We start from the raw sequence: 18,248 nt of genomic DNA on the forward strand, positions 1-18,248 counted from the left end.
TCTGCTTTTAAATGCTTTATTGGGAACTTTCTGCTATGGGAAACAGCCTGCCATTGTGGGATTCTTTATTTATTTTTAAATATGTCCTTCAAAACATTATTGTTCAAGGCACTGTAATTTACACCTACAGATTAGCGGTGCACTTAAGAAAAATCCTAACAAAACATCCAACTGCCTGTCCAGGCTGCGTTTGCCAGCGTGGGAAGAGACTGCCACCCTGTGGGCTCCATCCAAGACACAACTGCAAGCCCTCAGACTCAATACAGAATTGCTGAAAATTTTATTTTTAAGAAAGGGAGGTTATTTTTAGGATTTTCCCCATCAATATAATAATGTTTCAAATACGTAAATTCACTTGTCATTCTGTACTGCACCTGAGAAAAATCAACATTTCATGAAGGCACTGTACATAGAAAGATTTTCGGAATTACAAGAAATAAACAATCTACCAAATCAAGCTTTGACCATAGTTAACTAGTGCAATCACTCAGTTCACAAGTGAGTTATGTTCTAAACGCAGCTTGTGCCACCCTTGGGAAGGTTTAAACACCTGTATTATGGCAACACTGAATAGCATATACAGATAGTTTAACACCTCTTGAGGTCTGGAGTTCATTTGTATTTGTAAAATCCTTCTCCAGTCTTTTTACCCAGCTTCTTTTCTTCTACCAGTTTATTCAGGAGTGGGCTGGGTGCAAAAAGAGGATTGTTGGGCTCTAATGAATGCCATCCTGGAAAGGAAGGGAAGTGGATGAATTAGTAACAGTTCTGTTTATATGCAAAGACAACAGAGATCTGCATCTCCTTAGAAAACCATTAGAAGGTCAGAAAAGTGAAGAAAGAATGGAACTTATTCTAGGCTCTCTGAGACCCTTCAGTACAGCTTCATAAAGCCCAGATCAGTATTGACAATTATGCACAAATCTAACAATTAGTCTTCAAGCTCAGTGTTCTCCAAACACCTTATAATCTCCACCACTGAGGATTTTTTGAAAGAATTAAGGAGAACTTTTGAAACATATTTAAGTACAAAGAAATAAAATAAAGGCTCTGCTGAGAAGAAATTCAAGTGCAAAGAAATTCCAAATTGAGTTTCTACCTTTGAAACACACAGTTACTTAGAACAATGTAACACTACTCCACAGTACTGACTAAAAGCAAAAGAAGTTCCACTGAAAATGCCATCTTCAAAGTGACATTCTGCCTCAGAGGATGTTTAAGCTGCTCATTCAAAAAAACACAACAACCATCAATGAGCTGTCACCAATTATGTATGTTTTTGTTACTGTACTGACATTTACCCACTTACTAAATGAAGTGAGAGGGAGATGGTTCACTTATGTCTTTTGAAGTATTTACTGGGTTTCTTATTAATTAAGAATGAAAATATATGGCTGGTAGAAAAAGGATAGGGGGTTTCAACATTTGCTGCTTTTCAACAGAATTTCCCACCTCCAGTAGATGTCACTGATCCTTTTTAGTTATATAAAGTACCATTAACGTTAATACTATTACTTTCCAGGAGCACCTGATGAAGTCAGCAAAGCCACCACTGTTCTGTCCCCATGTACAAAGGGTACAGGCATGCAGTACAAATGCTGCACTCACACAGCATTCTGAGCTGAATTCTAACTCCTTTCTCCTCAACAGTTCAAAGGCTATACCATAAACATTCCGTTTAAATAATTAAGAGTCACATTTGCATTAGAACATCTACAATTTAGCTAAAAAGGGGAAAAGCAGAAAAAAATAAGCATGCAGTACCATCTATAATGTATTTACTGGTATCCAACCCAACATAGTCCAGCAGTTCAAATGGACCCATGGGATAGCCAGCCCCAAGCTTCATAGCAACATCAATATCTTCCTTTGATGCATCTCCTAGAGAAAAGATTGACAGTTTGATGAACAGAGAAGATTCCACATCTCCTTGGCACCACTTATAAATAATTAACAGGGTGTTATTTCACCCTGGTGCAGCTCTTCACAGAAATCTCTGCTTGTTTCACAGCCACAAAAACTGGAGTCAGCATACACATGCTGAAGCATAAAGCTGAACCTCTCACAAAAGAAAATTTTAAAAAAAGCAAGCCCTGCAGGCCTGCTTTCCATTTTCCTGGCTTCCTCTTGCATTTAAATACAGAGCACTGCACTACTGATGGAGCCACAGCTACTGTGCTGAACCTATCAGAATGACTAAAGGAAGGACTGGTCACTGAAGAAACAAGAGCTTCTTTTAGAGGCAGCAGAACAGAGTAAGTAAGGAAACAACTCAATTTCAGCTTCGTCAGATCAGCAGCAGCTTTTGAATGATGCACAGGATGGAGCTACCCTTACATTACAACTTCCAGAACACAAGTGATATCCAGCTGATGGGTAAGGCAGGCACGGAGAGGGGAGCTGGAGCAGCTGAGTAACATGTTTAGCTACAGCACCTATCACCAGGGGATATCTGTTGGGATCAGAGATGGCAGATAGGAAAGACCTGAAATGACTGTGCAAGTGCAGTTGAATTCATTAATTCCAACATTATTTAAAAAGAAATAATCAAAATTATCAGAAATTTGTTACTTCTACTTCAGTCTGTGCCTATAAAAATACAAATCCTGCATTGCCACATTGTCACAGTTAACTGTAACCTCATTCTTTAGCTGCATACATATTTTAGACTGTCATCAAAGCAGATGCACCTCTACTACATACTTCTAACTCATATTTTGATAAAGGCAGTGCATTTTCTCTGCAGATCCTATAAAAAGGATGAAGTTATACAAACCCCAGAGGTACTTGTTAAGTAACCTCCGTGCTCAATGTGTACAGGTATTCAGGGTGTCCGGCAGCTTGGCAGACATAGCCTGTGCAATTTATACACCTAAGATCAGAGAACCTTAGAAATAAATTTACAAAATCTCTTGTAAAGGTAACAACTTCAGTGACAGTTCTGTATGAACTAATAATTTATCTATACCTCCCTTTACTCTTTAAAGCCGACAATGGTTTTTTCAAGCCTCATTTTATTTCTGAGAAGCTGCGGAGAGTAGCCTTACCTAATTCTAACATAATTTCAGCTTCCCAAATTCAAACACAGCTAAATCCTCAGCTCATCTGCAGTTGATGTCAGTATACATACTTGTTCTATCAACAGATTTGTCCCACATTGTTAAACTTGGGACTTGGCCACACTAAAGTTTCATTATAATACAATAAAAAATAATAAAAGGGCAAACAAGGGCTATATCCCTAGTTCATTCTAGTCTCTCCTAGTATAAAGCAGACTTCCACAGAAACTTAGCTGACTGCTTTTTAGTTTTTCCACTAAGAACAGAGAAGTACAGACCACTAGACATTAATATTTACAATATGTCCCCTGTTTAAGTCATTGTTAATATACTAAAGGTATTTTGCATATGCAAAAGCACACACTTAACAGAATGAGATTTTGTATAAATAAAAACTCAAGGACTAGCCCAATAAAATGGCATTTCAGTGCTTGGGATTACCAGGAAAGAGACACAATTTCATTCTGATGTAGATGACAATCTGGCTCAAGTGTCTACTCTGAGAATAAACACAAAGGATATGATAAAAATTTAACCTGATTCACTGGAACATATGAATTAAAAGACAGCCATCAGCCTTCTCAAGACATCAACCAGCTTTTTAAATAGATTTCATTAGAGTTAAAAATTCACAAATTAACTTTAACAAGTTTGGAAATATCATACTGTGGGACAAAATACACAAAGAATAAAGATTACATCAAAATATTGCTTTGCTTAGGCAGAAAGCAGTCAGTTTTAACATACAAACTCAGTGACTGTTTTCTTCTGCATTTAATTAAAAGTTCTGTTGTCTCCTGAAATATGCACAACGATACATGTCACTTAACAAAGGCACCTCTTTTAAACACACTGAAACACCCACACACTTTATTTAAAACTGTGACTTTTTCTAAAAGAATAATGCCCCCTTGCATTCATGCCTTTGCCTTTCAAGTCATTAAATTTGCTCTTTTCTTCCTTTGAGATGTAATTAGGTACATCTGTTGATGGATAAACAAGTAGTGGTGTTGATTTTTTTTTTTTTTTGGGGAGATCAAACCATCCCTTCCATGTGCTTTAAAAGAGATTTTTAATATTTAAAGCATATCTGGTGGAATCCTGAAAATGGAGTGCTTTCATCTGTAATAAAGCAGTGATTTCAAAAACAAAATGTTTCAAATGACATTCTTAGTACCACGAAGCTATGAGCAGAGCACTTGAAATAAAAGCAATTATAGTCTGTAATTTCATCTTTATCTACTACATTCATTATTGGCTTCTTTTCAAAACAAGCATCAATGCTTTGAAAAATTCAGTGGTTCTTTGGGGATTCATGATTATTTCTACCTATGTATTAATGTAAAAGAGACCAGCAGTGAGACTGGAGTTCCTGAAGAACCTATGTCTAAAAAAAGTACACAGAAGGGGAACAGGAAGTTTTACGTGGCAGTAGCTGAGCCCAAATCACTTCTGTGCCAGTAGTGTGACACTATTATACCACTTACCTCAAAACTGGTGGCTTCTTTCACAAGCCCCGTATAAATGAACTCAGGAGAACTTTACTAATAGTCCCATTATGGGATTTTCAATCACTTTTATCAACATCTCCTGGGAGAGAGAGGGAAGTTCCTGAATAGCTGGCAGAGGATATTTTTACAATGGCACTACACTCACCTTGTCACCTCCAAGCCAGAAATATTTTCCACCACCAGGAATTTCACACACAAGTAACTAGTACCTTCCAACTCTGCATAACCTGACATTTCAAAGTGAAGGGAAGGCCTTTCCAGTCGCATATGTTGGCTCATATTTAACATTCTCTATTCACTTCCAGCCTTTAATGTCTGAAAATTTTGAGGGAATCCCAAGACTTTTCTGAAGCAATGTAACATTTAGCAGTGTTAAATGTCAACATTCCCTGAATCCAATATCCCACCAAGTACCTCTCTCAAAAAGTCGAACAGCTTCCATCATATACGGCACTAACAGACGGTTTACAATAAACCCTGGAGTATCCTAGGAAAAATAAAATAGGAATCCTAAGTAAACACGCTTTACCAGAACTATACTCAAAAGCTACATGACAAATGAAACAGGAGGATGAAGACACTTATTGTAGCATTACTTAAGAGACTCTCTGAACTGCATTTTTCATGTCACTTATCCGGTCAGTATTAAAGCATAAAACATTGCGAAATTCAAATAAGGAATGGCACATAAGCAGTCATCATGACTGAGCACAATAAGACTACTACAAGCCCAAAGCAATTAATCTTAAAACAATTTAATGTGGACAGTCTTTTCTTTATCAAGATTCTAATGATACAATTTCCTGAAGGATAGGAGAGAAGCAGTTCTTCCCTAGCAGGTTTTTTTGTGTGTGTGTCCACAGCCAGAAACACTCCTGACTAAATAGTCTACTTCTCCCCCTCACTGCTCACTGGTGACCCATACTTTTGAAAGTTAGGATCATTTTTACAGCAAACATCAACACTAACAATGAAAAGATAAGACACATGCTATCAGAAGGTAACAAATGAATACAAAACTTCTTTTGCACAAGCATTTATCAAAAGCAATAGTACAAACACAAGAGAAAGAGCTTTGCAAATATAGCGTTGTTTTGTATACTACTACTGTTTCAGATGTTTATTATTCATTCCATTTTATCTCAATATTTAATCCAGAGAATTCCAAGCAATGTTTCTTCTATAAGCAAGAATTTAAAGAAAAAAAGTTCAGGAGTGAATACTGCATTATTCTCTATCCAAGCTAATTTATAACAATTCATCCTATATTCTACACATTGCATACTGCAAAACTGTGACAGAAACAGGATAAAAGTCAACTGGGACCACAGAACAATTTAGCCAGAATTTAGAGAATATAGCCAGAATTAAAGAATACAACCAGAATTAGAGTCCAGCATCCAGATGTTGAACACTGGTAACTATCAGATTGCAGGCCCTTCTTCTTATGAGCAAATGTCTCCTGGGAGCTGTGAATCTCAAGGCAGTAGCTTGCATAAAGCTATCCAGACCACAGCTTAATGGATTCAGAAAAAGTGTGCTTTGGCAGTAGGGTATTCCTCTAGAGAAGAAAACCCAAAGCTGAGAAGCAATGAAGATTAATATGCTCCTAGTTAGTGTAGTTTTAAGAAAAACTTGCAATGAGTACACACCATGGAAGATTCATGCAACTGTCTCACAGTACAAGAGGCAGCAGTCTTGTCTCTGGCATGGCTAAAGATGAGCTCCTGCTCATGCTCTCCAGTCTAAGTTTTTGCAGAACTTGAAAAAAAAGACTCCATAACAGTAAACCCTGATGCTTGTGAGTTTTGCTGCTCCAGACAAGTTGTCTAAAGTCACTGAACTTTGAAGACTTTGTGGTAAATGTGGGTGTTTTGTCAAACTGCTTTTAAAAGAGATGACAAACCGGACAAGAAACAGCCTGGAAAGTTTTGAAGTGCTCTTACAGCTATTCAAACCCACCTCATTAAAATTACCAGTCTACAAGAACAGACCCTCCAAACACTATACAGTCAAAACCTACTCACCTTACAACTGACAGGACTCTTTCCTACTGCTTTACTGAAATCCACTAGTGATTCAAAAGTCTTTTGGCTGGTCATTGGAGTCTTGATGACCTGGGTAGAGGGAAGGCAGAGAAAGCATAAGCATATTTATGAGCAGAATCTCATTTCCCCATTACAGCAATGTAATCCAGAACACTCTTCCAGACATTCAAAGAACGTTTTGCAAAAAAACCAACTTCAATGGATATATATGTAACAGACACAGAACACTATTTTAACAGCAATTCACAATTACGTGTTTCTTTAAGACACTTTCCCACTCAGCCACTATGGATGGATGGTAAAAGGGACCATTCTTTGTGAGCACACTTAAGAGATTACAGTGTATCAAAACAACTTTAAAAGCTACATAGTCTCTGTTGTCTTGGGAAACACAAAGACATCACTCTAGAGAACCATTTGAACAGATGTAGTTCCTGATATAACAGGTTGCAACAGCTACCCCACCTCACTACAACCTCCTCTCAGGAAATTTTAGGGAGTGATAAGGTTTCCCCTGGGCCTTCTTTTCTCAGGCTAAACACTCCCAGCTCCCTCAGCTGCTCCTCATGTGAGTTACTCTCCAGACTTGTCACCAGCTCTGTTTCCCTTCTCTGAACATGCTCCAGCACCTCAGTGTCTTTCTTGTAGTGAGGGGCCCAGAACTGGACACAAATCTTAAGGTCACCAGTGCCATGTACAGGGAACAATCACTGCCCTTGTCCTGCTGGCCACACTATTTTTGACATAAGCCAGGATGCCATTGGCCTTCTTGGCCACCTGGGCACAGCTGGCTCATGTTCAGCTGCTGTCAGCCAGTACTCCCAGATCCTTTTCCTCTGGTCAGATTTCAGCCGCTCTGTTCCCAGCCTGTAGCACTGGAAACATTGAAACAAACACGATTGACTTTGCTTCAAAAGTCACAAGGCAGTAAGATTTCATCTCCTGGCATTTTCTATTGATTCCTACACTAGTAGCAGCAGTTCTTATGAATAAGCCTGCCTGCCTGAAATGACGGCTATAAACAGCACCTCTGTTGGCAGTTCAGTGGAGAATTCTGGAGCCTTGAGACTGAAGAAGTTACCTCTGTCTCTTAAACTTGCCCCTCAACAGAGACTGCAGCACCCTCTAATCACTAGAGGTAGCTAATTCCAAATCAGAACAGCTGCAAACTGAGATCAGCTCTGTCGATCTAACAGAAATCCTACTGCTGACAATTGCACTGCTGGGCTGCAGTTGTTGCTATGATGGAAGGTGATCATAATATCCCCTGTAAGGTGTGCTCACAAGACACTCACCTCCACAAGCTTCATCATAGGCACAGGATTGAAGAAATGGAGACCACCGAATCGGTCCTGCCTGGTGGTTGCGTTTGCCATCTCTGTGATTTGCAAGGATGAAGTGTTGCTTGCAAATATCGTGTGCCTGGAAATAAGAAATATATAGACTGCATCAAGGACAGTAGGAGACTGAGGCACTAAACAGAAATATTGGTTAACCATCCAAGAATTCTCAGAAATACCCCAGCAGTTTATCATGGTCCTTTTGCTGAGGTCTAAGCACAGGAATGACTAAACAACCACTGCAAAGACCGTGTGAGTTTCTGATTCCCGAGGAATTATATTGAATACTTTTATTAGGTGCAAGAAAAAAAGACTGCACAAGTAGAAAATTTTATTTAACTCCCCAGATCCATTCCAGGTAATTCCTTCAGCAATCCTGGAAACCTAAAGGTATTTTTATTTGTTGTTAAACACATTTACACAGTTATTGAAACCCAATCATATGCCATGTCAAAAATGCACTTCGGAGTCTTACGGGAAATTTGCAATCTACTTTGTTTTAAAATGACCAGTGATAGACATGATGAGCAAACCTACCAACAGAGCAAAGATTTGATGGGAAAAAAATAGAGAAAAGGTAAAATCTGCCATGCATAGGACACTGCAAAGGATACACAAAATGCCAAGAATTTTAAGACATATATGAAGTCTTTTTCCAGACTTAAACCAGATTTACTAACTGCAATTTATAATGGTTTGGGTATTTTGTTTGTTAGGATTTTTCTTCCCAAAAATATCTCAAAACCTCAACAGCTCCACTATAGTGACATCACACCAAAAACTTACAGAAATGGCTTTTTCTTCAAATCACAAAAATCAGAAACTAAATAAGAGATGAATACCCACCTTCCATTCTGGGCTGCATCCTACTATCCCTTCAAAAAGTGATCCTACTAGACTCAACAAATGTTTATCTACATTGATATTTTGCTTACATTGTACTAAGATGTAACTGAGCTTTACAACAGAGCTTTCAGAAAAATTATGTCCAAGCCATGGGGACATCTTATAGTGGCATTAAAAGAAAACATTTCAGGACAAAAACACCCACTTTGTTTTCCATTTTTTATTATGTTTTCTTTTTCATTATAGTGAAGGAAATAAAAAATCCTGAAAATTCCTGTTTACTCTTCTTACAAATACTCTTTTGTTATCTCTCCAGCATAAAGTGGCTTTACATTGCTCTGAGGTGAGGTACTAGAAGGAGCAGTCTGAGTTTCATAGTTTTGACCTTGCAAGGTCAGTGCATACAGAAGTCACTTATCCTCACCAAAAAATTGCCACTGTATATAAATATTAAAATAGTCATATAAAAATTAAGCACATTGATTTGTGAAATATAATCATTGCTAGGTTTATATCTGAGTTCAGTAAGAGATATTGCCTCAGTAGCTCTTCTGTGGGTGAATACTTGCAGCCTCATACAACATAAAGCCTTGGAAAAAAGAACAGCATTGAATTTGCACTGTGAAGAAGTGCATTTGAGTTACACTTTCTTCTCTGACCAACCAGCTGATTTCAGTTGAGTTTAAAATAGAATTTTCATGCCTCTGTGACTTAGAATTACACAATCCATGCTTCAGGTGACAGCCGAGTTAGGAGGCTTTGGAAAGCCAGTACTAGCGAAGCCATAGCGATGGCTTTCCCAGCACCAGTGTGCTTTCTCTTGGTGCCATCTAGTGGCTCAGAGGAAGACGTCAGAAACAGAGCCCAACACAAGAGAAATCGACCATTCCAGTAAACCCGACTCATACAGTCCAGCTGCCTTACACAGCAAACACTGAACAACGCTTCATTGTGGAACAGTTTTATAACATATTCATTCTAACACAGTGAACAGCTGAAAAAATCTGGCCAGGTCCAAGCTGAGTTTCCACATCTAAAGGTAAATCCTAGACCAAGAAATACTGATGGGTATTCCCACATCCCACAAAAGAACAGAAAGCAAGTACCAAAAAGTTCTTAAAGTGGATACCCAAAAGTTCTTTTGTCATATTTGTTATGACCCTGTTCAGAAAAGTGCTGCAGTGTCTACAAAATCCTTGCCTGACCTTTTCAAAATGAAAATGCAAGACTGACTCCATTCAAGAAAAGGAAAACAAAACTGAAGAGAGGGTAGCAATGCTTTAGTCTGCTCCAAAGATGATGACCATGTAACACAGTAATATATATCAAATATGGTGAGTATAACACTGAGAAGAATAGAACATACACAAGGAATTTTGCAATGCTCCAAGAACATAAACCTGTATGCTCTCAGACTGATGGCACCCGAGAAACAGCATCCACTATTTCACCTGGACAGTTACCCAGATGAAAAATACCCTGAGTTTCCAAAGTGCTCTGGGGTTGCCAAATGCTCCTGGCTTATTATATTTGTCTTAAACACTTAAGAGAAATTCTCCCCCCACTCACAAATACAACTTCTCTCAATAAAAAAATAGCTTTCCCATCCCCTACATTTATAGATCCACTTTCAGAGGAATTACAGTTATTTTATAAGAAAAGGAAGAGGAATTAAGTTAACTGTGCTCTGTTTTTTCAATGTAATATTTTAGTTTTTTGCACTCGCCAGGCTTATTTATTTTCCCTGGAGATGTATTCATAGTGCAAAAATGGGAGATGAACAAGTACATGTTGCAGCTGAGGAAAAGCATGAGCCATGAAATACAGCACGAAAGAAGAAAAATGCAGGGTTTCACAAAGCTTATGTTTCACAGGCAGAATTCATCATCTTGTCAGAACACCTGTCATACCTAGCCCCTCACATTTCCAGCTGCTATCATCCACCTCTGTGGTAAGTCCTGAGATTTGAATGAAGCCAAGTCCTCCTTCCACAGCAGCCTGGTCTTTCCTGGTGTCTGCCTGTAACCCACACTTCAGAGGGCCATCAATGCCCAGAGCCCCTCAGAAGCAAAGCTCCTCCTGAGCCTCAAAGCTGTCTTTAAACAAATCCTGTCTTTGTTACCAATTAACCACAAGTCTACCACCCCCTACTGAGCTGACAGAACTGTTAGTCCATATAATAGGTTTGTAAATTTTGAACTATTCAGTCTTAGAAAAGGCTGTAGAATGCTTGCACTGACATGGAGAGCTTTCCATTCTAGCACAGTGCCATGTGGGATGACTAAAGCCTACAGCTTTCTTCTAACACATGGAAAAACACTAGACGTTTCTGTCTTTCCCCATATTACTCACGTGATCTGCAACTCTATATTCTCTCACAATTACAAGTTCCTTTTTATATCCAATAGCTAATATTTTAAACATCTGACTACTAAGTTCCACTATTTTACAGGTTTTTCATCTAGACCTTCTACACTGCAACCCATTTTCTTCGCCATTCACTTCACTTTCCTTTATCCTATACATAAGTTACCTGTATGTTTATAATAATTTCCAAATATCCTCTTAAAAGGAAGGCTTCTTGTCTTAGTCATTTTTCCCAACCCTGCAAAATCAACCCTTTTGCAATGGGCAGGAGCATATTCGAACAATTTCCAGTATCTTTTAACACTGTAATGTAAAATTCAATGTTTTACAGCAGCTATGCTGACAAACAGCTCAGACTTCTGAAAAATAGCCTCAGGTGTTCCAAACACACATATTTTCAAATGAGTCCCTATGTCCAAGTCTCTATGCCCACATTTCCTTGCTGACTGGTTTTAGACAGTTTGCCAGTTACTACAGTCTAATTTGCTCATTAAATACTCGAACAACCAATGGTCTGTTTGCACAAAATAAGCACAATCCAACCATAACAAGGTACTCTCTTAAATGTGAAAGGCAGCTACTTTCTTTTGTGTGTCAGGGCAATGGCAAGTTACCCTGTGCTCAGTACATGGCTGCTTGTGATCATTTATTGTTTTCAAAAACACCAGGTAATTTTAATTACTGACAGTATGAGAAAGCCTGAAAATCTCCCCAGGCTGAAGTCAACTAATGATAACATCGTTTCTCCCCTGACATGATATTCAAGGCACAGCTTGCCCAGTTGACAGGCTAGACAGTCTAGAATACCTCTTAGCCAATACCCCAGACTTACTTGCACTAGTTAAAATCTCAACCTGCAAGCAGTCAAGGTCCTGTGGTCCTGACTCATCAGTTACAAGGCTCAACTTCCTGAGTCTGCACGCTCACCTTAACAGCATTTTTGGGTTTGGATAGAATTCAACAGTAGCTTCCAACAGTTACCAAATACAGTTCAAAGACATTTCCAGGGACTTTAAGTAACTGAATGAGTGTTTACTAAAATACTATTTACCCTTTTACACCACACACAATAACCAGCAATGAGCAGTTTCCAAACTCTTGTAATACAAAGTAAACTTAGTTCATTTAAGACACTATTGAGCTGAGACTTCTTAAAACCTGATTATGTCAGGTGTGCTGAAAAGAAATTCTTTATCACCCCAATTCCCTATTTAAGTATGGGAACACAACATTAACCATAACCCACAACAAGTATTGTACTGGAACAAGTTCATTTTACTGTTCTGCATTTGCAGTTGGATTTAGATTTGAACTTGCCAAGTAGATGGGCAACCTTAATGACTAAACACACCTGGAACAACAAATGAAGCAATGCAACAAGCAAATGAAGCAATGCAACACACCTGAGAGTGTTTGGAACTGCACCTAGCACAACAAGTATTCCACACCAACATGACAGTCTGGAGCTAGTCTAAGAGAGAAAAACTCATTTTTAAATAAAGCAGCTAAGAAAATAGAGAACTAACTGCAAGTATAAAAACAGAAAATAAAATAGTCTGAGTTTCAAAATGTAACAGGAAAAATACACATACTCTGGGGCAAACTTATCCAGACTCTTGAAGAGTTGATTTTTAACTTCCAGGTTCTCCACAATGGCTTCTATCACCAGATCCGTGCTGTGGACCACTGATGCTGCATCTGTGCTTGTTGTGAGGTTCTTCAAGGTCTTCTTAATGAACTCAGCACCAGCCTGAAACATTTTCAAGATGCTGTAATGTCTGTTTACAGTGATTTAATTTACTTTTACATGAAAATCCCCTTATGTGCTCGGGTGCTTTTGACCCCCCAAAAATGCAAGCAGTCTGTCACATTTCCAAACCAATGAGAAAGTTCTAAGTGTGTACAGGTACGATGCTTTCCACTGAGAAAATTTTCCTAGCCAATCAAATCTGGTTTTGAAGCAAATACAATACTTTTAAACACATTCTTTTAGGAAGACCATTTGCTGCAGTCCAACCTTCAGCACAAGAGGCTGAGTGATCACCTGGTTGGTCAATCAGTAGCTACAGTTTCAGTGCAAAAGTGGGGAAAAAAATGTTTTCTCACTAGTAAATCTGTTGACATAGTTTATGAGGGCAGAACTCAAACAGAAATGCAAGACTTTCAGCCAAGGGTAAATGGAAACATAGTACCAATAAAAAAACTCTACATGGTAGAATATCATGTCATACAAAAAGTGCAAGTATTATATGGACAGTTTTCTTTTTGATTAAAAGACTCCCCATAATTATATACGTACACTCTACTTACCCTGGCATTTCCATACTCCTGAAAACAAGCCCTTTTCACTCCCTTTGCCTGCTGCACCATTTCTCTGTGAGTCATCAATATCAGTATACATTGTATATGTTAATATGTATCAAAAGAAGAAATGAAACTGCTGTGGAGTTTAGAGAAACAAGCACAGCAACAAGTAACCCTTAGGACACAATGTTAGACACATCAACAGCTCCTCAGTGGCTCGCTGTATGCAAGTCTTACTCGGCAATGCAAATGCAAAGTTATACATCTAACATGTGTCACTTGAAATGCACTCTCATTTCCTTTGCAGTAATCCTGTACCCAAGTGTTAGGAGGAAAAAAAATAAAATAAAGAAAGACTCCTTACTCAGGTATTAAGATAATATTGTTACTATTTGCTTTTGGACAAAATGGGTGCATTCCCAGGGAACCACTCAAAAACTGCTTGCTATCAAGTTAGGATGAATAATTTGACTCCATTTCACACTTAGCATCTGTTTTAAAAGATCACTAAGTTGGTTTAAATCTTTATATCAAAGCTGGAGTTTACTAAAGAAAGGAAACGAGGTAAAACATCTTTCAACCTCCCTGAATTAAAAAAAACCAAACTGAAAATCCAAGTTCTTTAGCACACAGTGAAGAATGTTTTCTTTTTAAGCATGCTCTATAATGCATAACTGCAATATCAGAACTTCAATATGGCAGTTTTTATTCTCCCAAGTTTTCCTAGAGGAATAAAGAAGATGTCAACCTCAGGCTTATCTGCAAACTTCTTCTTTGTCACTCTCTTCAAACTCTCTTCAATTCCTTTTGTGGACTTTTTAAGGATTTCATCTGACTGGTCTACTAATACCACAGTGTGACCACTGGCTGCTGCAACCTGAAAGTTAAAAAAAAAAAAAAAATTCAACATCAATGTCATAAAACAACCAACCATATTGACTTGTGTTGACAGACAAACGCCAGGCAATAATTAGGCAAAAGAGAGCTAAAGAACGTTGAACTAAATGCACTTTACTAGAAAAATCATAAAAACCTGTACACAGCTGGGGTGAAGCTGAAGGGATAAAGGTCTCAAACAGCTTGAGGGAAAAGGAAAAAGAAATCCCTCTTTCCCTCACAATGTCTGCAGAATCTTGTGTCTCAAGGCATCTAAATTATGTGGCCATGACTACAGAACAAACAGCTGTCTTGAAAGGAACAAGCAGCTTAGCTGAGATCCTTGGATCTTGTAAAGAAAAAGGGCTGTGGAAACCAAAACTGGAACGCAGGCAGGGTGAGCAGGTGGCACAAGGGATGACCAACCCTGGGTCCCCAGAACACAGCTCTGCTGTCAGGCCATGAGCATGTCCCTGCAACAACAGGAAGGTGACAGTGGAGCTGGGGAGCAGCAGTGAACATTTGGCACTCCAGAACTCTGCACAGACCGGAGTGGCTGCAAAGCCTCCTTACTACACACCTGGTGCAAACACTGGCTCAGCTACAGACAGCCCTATTGGATTGCCTTTTTGGTTGGTATTTAAATTAATTTCAAACGTCTAATATCACTTTCTCACACTGCATCAGCATATTAAAAATCAGCTGTTCATTATCTGTTACTTCACTATTAATTTAATTATGTTCCTCTTGTTAGTGAGCAACAGCCTACCTCCACTTTCAGAATCCCTGAACTAACAGGGTTGTAATTTAGTAACTGTGTAAAACAGATGTTAAAACATGGTTCCACTGATGATTTTAAAGTCACTCAACTTCAGAGCAATCTTTTACCTTGCATTTAACCTTACACCTGGCAACTAAAAACCCTCATGCACCCACAAGACCTACTCCAACAAAGCTAGCTGAAATGGAAAGTACAGATATCTCACGAAGAAAAGCATGGTGATATTCTCATCCAATTTGCCTACTAATCCAGCAAATAAAGAAATGCCAGATTGCCTCTGGAGAGCAGCAATAGAGCTTTAACAAGTGGTCAGTCTGCACATGGGCATTTCTTTATCCAACTTGGTTTTTTATTTTCACTATGGTTATCCCATAAAAACACCTGAATCATAAAAAAACCACTTAAACCAAGCTTGTATTTCTACTCCTAACACTTCATCTGCTGCTGATTATTTGTAACAGTGAAGCAAGACCCTTCAATGTTCAGATGAAAAATCATTACCAAGCACGTTTATAAGAGATGCTTCACTGAGGATCCATTTATGACATCATCACTGACCAGCTGGTGAAAAATCCTAGAAAAATTAACACCCGCTTTCCCAACCATATTTACATGGACAGGAAGGAAGAAAATGAGACAAGATCATACCATCTCCTTGCAACTCAAACAACACTTGCCTAGACTCTACCATCCAATGATCTTAAGAATGCTAAAAACATGAGTGCTGAGGAGTCAATTAATGCTTTTCTCATACAGAAAAGCTTTTCACAGGGCAGAATCAAAAATTACAGCTTTCAGCCATACATTTTAGCAGAGGTTTGCTTCACCTGACGGTATGAAAAAGCAAGCAGAGACACAGTTTCTTAAGTGTTCAAAAAGGGATGAAAAGCAGCTTTATCAGCAGGGTGCAGGGGAGACACCACTCAGTGTTACAATGACCTCTGCTTTGAGATAATTTTGGATTGATAAATTGGAGGCAGATGGTCAGCAAAACAATCCTGGGTCCTTAACAGTATAGAGGCCTGCAACCCCTGTTACTGTCAAATAGCAGACATGTTTCTCTTGACAAGCTGCTCTCTGAAAAAGTGCAGTCTAACAGAACATGAAGATCAGCTCACTTTCCATGGAAAACTATAAGCTTTGCATAGTGTGCATCTTCCTCAAACATGAGAACAACTTTTCAAAGTTGTTCTTTGATGCTTCCTTCAGTAGAAGCCTCAAGCTCTACTATCAAGATACAGAGGAGTGTTTTTATCAGATAAGAATAAACAGCTAGTTATTTCCTTAGAAAATAAAATAAAAAAAAAACAACTCTATATTCCTCGTGCTAGAGATTTGCCAGATATGCAGGAAATCTTCAGTTCTGAGAAGGAAACCTATTAATTCATTAAAATGAAGAACTGCTATTCATGAGCTGCAGCTCCAGTCTCACTATCCGTTTCCACTTGGGGATGTCTGCCTACTTCCCTTACTCTTGTGAAGTTTGTGAACTACGCTGGTACCCTGGGCAACAGGCTCTTTCTCTGAATTAACTAAGTACCTAAATTTTAGATCACTGAAAGGACTGTCCAGTTTCATGTCCCAAAGCTATCAAGTTAAAGGTGAACTTGAAAGCCAAAGGCCTGAGATCAAACTTGCAATGGAAAATAAGTCCTATTTAAATATTAACCACTTCATAATTCTGAATATATGATAGATATATGCTCATTTTAGTGCTGCATTCTACTGGGAAAGTGTCACTTGATCTGCTCCCTTGGCAAGTTAGAAGAAGCTTCTTTCTGGACCAACATTTTCCAAATATTATTACACACTGTTTACAACTAGTCCACGCACTGTCTTAAGAACCACCTTAAACAAATTAAACAATCAGCCTTGGTTCCTCTCGCCAACCCGTCTGAAGACGTGCGGATTAGCAAGAGGAGGAGAAGTGTGCAAGCTGAGCAAGCAGAGAGCAGCAGTACTTTGTACCCCGCCTCGGCAGCAGTCGAGCCCAAACGCGCCGCAGTCCGGCAGCGGAGCGCAGGGGCGCGTCCCGGCCACGGCCGAGCGCCAGCGCAGCCACTGCTTCGCACACGAACACAGCCTGGAAAGGCACAGCGCGGAGGAGTTTGAACACGGACTATAACACATTCAGAGAAGCGCTGGGAGGGTTGTTTTGATTTGTTGTGGGTTTTATTAACGTTGGTCCGCCGGCAGACCGCTCGCCCTCCCTTGCCTCGCCCCTTCCCGCCCGCGGACAGCGCGGAGCGCAGCAGCACGGCCGGGCTCGGCTCCGAGCGAAGAGGCCGAGCGGAGCGCAGGACGCGCAGGAGCAGCAGCTCGGGAGGGGCCCGCGCTGGCCGCAGGGCTCGCACCGCGGTCCCGAGCACTCGCCGGGCCTCGGCCGCCCCGCGGCCGCCATGGCGCCTCCGCTCCCCCCCGCCCCGCGGCCGGGCGGCCGCACCGCACTCACCTGGGCGATGCCCGCGCCCATGAGGCCGCCGCCGATGATCGTGACATGCTTGATGAGCAGCTTCTTGGCGGCCGCCGTGGCGGCGTCGGAAGAGACGGCGCGCACGAAGTGGCGGGTGGCGAAGGCCATGGCGAAGGCGCGGAGCGAGCGGCGCGGCCGGGCCGGGAGGGGCGAGGGCCGCGCTCCGCCCCGGGGGGGAGGCGGCAGGTCCCAGCTGCCCGCCGAGGGGAGAAGCGCGTTAGGTCTTTCACCTTCGCTACCTCTGATTCCTTAAGAGCCAAGCAGCAAGGCCAAGGTCAGCACTGCCCACAAGCCGGCGCTGGGCCGGCGGCCGAGGCTCCGCTGATGCCCGCCCTTTGTCTCAGAGGTCACCGCGCTGCCCTCAGCGCTCACCTTCCTGCTGCCGCCGCTCATGCTCACAGAATCGCAGAATTATTGAGGCTGGAAAGACCTCCGAGACCATCGAGTCCAACCCATGACCAGACACCACCATGTCAACTGGACCATGGCACCAAATGCCACATCCAGGCTTTCCTTAAACACCTTCAGTGATGGTAACTCCACCACCTCCCTGGGCAGCCCCTTCCAATGTCAATGTCAAATCACCCTCTCTGTGAGGAGTTCAACCTAAACTTCTCCTGATACAGCTTAAGATTCTGTCCTC

At 40.4% G+C, this 18,248-nt stretch overlaps 1 protein-coding gene across 1 annotated transcript; it reads right to left on the reverse strand.

The window, feature by feature from the left end:
- HADH (hydroxyacyl-CoA dehydrogenase) lies at positions 1 to 17,733 on the reverse strand. Its single transcript, XM_039551408.1, has 8 exons — positions 17,585 to 17,733; positions 14,224 to 14,352; positions 12,764 to 12,921; positions 7,914 to 8,040; positions 6,598 to 6,687; positions 4,985 to 5,057; positions 1,765 to 1,881; positions 1 to 731 (listed from the first exon to the last, which is right to left on the reverse strand). The coding sequence occupies exons 1-8, from the start codon at positions 17,711 to 17,713 to the stop codon at positions 613 to 615; spliced, it is 942 nt and encodes a 313-aa protein (XP_039407342.1). The 5' UTR covers positions 17,714 to 17,733; the 3' UTR covers positions 1 to 612.
- Between the last annotated feature and the right edge of the window lie 515 nt (positions 17,734 to 18,248).

Source organism: Corvus cornix, chromosome 4, assembly GCF_000738735.6.
Source record: "Corvus cornix cornix isolate S_Up_H32 chromosome 4, ASM73873v5, whole genome shotgun sequence".
NCBI classification, from domain to species: domain Eukaryota; kingdom Metazoa; phylum Chordata; class Aves; order Passeriformes; family Corvidae; genus Corvus; species Corvus cornix.